Raw genomic sequence first — 1,726 nt, forward strand, 5'->3', positions numbered from 1 at the left:
TCTGGGAAGAACAGCTCCTTGTCTGATAAGGGAAAAGCAGCTCCTTATCTGATAAAGGTTAGCATACTCTAGACGGTGGGGATGGGCGGCCATCTGGCGTCATTTGGCTCCTGACACTTAAAATAGTGTTTTTTAACCTCGTTGTCATTATTAGCCCCTAAGGAGCCTTTTCAGGTGTTTTTTTCCTAGTCACTCCTCTGTCATGAAACTTTAATTACATAGATACCTTGTGTATCTGTTTATGATCATGTCCTGTGTGTCTGGGATATCTGTGCTTCATACACGAAAGGAGTAAAACTTTTTTTGCCTCTAAAGCCAATTTGTCAGAATTTGCTGATGGAAAGGAGATAGTGGGAATGGAGGCAAAGGCTGAGAATGCAGGAGGCAGAATGTGGAGCTGCTGCAGAAGGGTCCCTGCACAGCCAGGCAGACTTGGTGAGTGGAGATGTGTAGATGCTAATGAGTCTATGGAGGGCAGGAAGGACCCTTTGAGTGGTAAGAAGTGTGGAAATGTGCTGGTGGAGGGGTGGGAGGGTTGAGGAGGTGGTGAAAGAGAACGTGAGGAGGGAGGCCTGACCCGGGAAGCTGTGGGGCCCAGGGAAGGCAGGAGACCCGCTGGTGTCTGGACAGCAGTGTGCATGGTCAGAGGTTTCCTTCCTTTGGCGCCAGTCTAACAGCAGAGGAGGAAGCAGGATGGAACACCATCTGAGCTGGTGACTGGCAGAGACAGGACTACAGACAGCCACAGAAGCACCACCATTATACTTAGCATTTACTCTCGTCAGTACTTAACTAAATAATTTATGCCTATTATCTCATTTAATCCCTAAAATAATCCTGTAAGGGTAGGCTTTACTGCCCTCATCTAGAACAGAGGAACGTACAGAGGTGAAGTGCCATGGTCAGGGTCATGCAGATGTTGTGGTAGAACTAGAACTGAATCCAGGCCTGTGCTTGCTCCTCAACCACTGGCCCCGCTCCTTGCCCCAGTATGCGGGGGCATTGGCCCCACTGCCTGCCACAGGATGTGGGGCACTGGCAAGGAGTACAGCATTGCACCTGGAATGGACAAGGAGAGAGCTGAATGTGGGAGGAGCTGGTAATTTGGTTGAAGAACATTCTCTGCTACTGGAAGTGAGAAGTGAAGTAGTCAGACGGGTAGGAGGCAGTAGTCAGATGTGAGGGTCTTTCAGGACCCTCTGGATTATGGACAGCCAAACAGCAACAGGGCAACAAAGGCTTTGGGAGCAATGTATGTGGACATTTGTGACTGATAAAAAGCTTTACCATTGTGAAAGTGAAACACTATCTTCCCCTTTACGAGCTTGCTGTCCACAGGCCTAGCATAAGCTTAGCCTCCTTACAGGGCTGCCCACAGCTCACTGATGACTGACCGCTTCTCTTTCTCACTCTGCTCAAACAGAGGACCTGCTCTTGGTGGAAGGGATGTCAGTACCAAAAGACGAAGCAGTGGGTGCACTCCACCTCATACAGGCTGCGAAACTCGGCAACGCAAAGGCCCAGAGCATCTTAAGAACAGGTGAGCCTGTGGCTCCTGGTGGCCATGCCCAGGGGGTGGCCTCAGACCTCCTGGGACCACCCCCCACAAAGACCTTGCTTCTCTTAGGGTCCAGTGTTCTGCAGGGTCGGTTCAGAGGCATTTTTCTACTTAGAAAGGCAATCGCCTTCAAGGTTATTTATCTGGCAGCACTGCCTTTTTTTTTTT

The 1,726-nt window shown here is 49.9% G+C and overlaps 1 protein-coding gene across 1 annotated transcript in view; it reads left to right on the forward strand.

Moving 5' to 3' along the window:
• The window catches only part of GNE (glucosamine (UDP-N-acetyl)-2-epimerase/N-acetylmannosamine kinase), a 63,391-nt gene that overhangs the window by 59,723 nt on the left and 1,942 nt on the right, over positions 1 to 1,726 (forward strand). Inside the window, exon 8 of the mRNA XM_003800215.3 lies at positions 1,424 to 1,540. Coding sequence (XP_003800263.1) covers positions 1,424 to 1,540 — 117 coding nt within the window. The remainder of the gene's footprint in view (positions 1 to 1,423; positions 1,541 to 1,726) is intronic.

This window comes from Otolemur garnettii, unplaced genomic scaffold, assembly GCF_000181295.1.
Source record: "Otolemur garnettii isolate 467f Iridium unplaced genomic scaffold, OtoGar3 scaffold00172, whole genome shotgun sequence".
Taxonomy (NCBI): domain Eukaryota; kingdom Metazoa; phylum Chordata; class Mammalia; order Primates; family Galagidae; genus Otolemur; species Otolemur garnettii.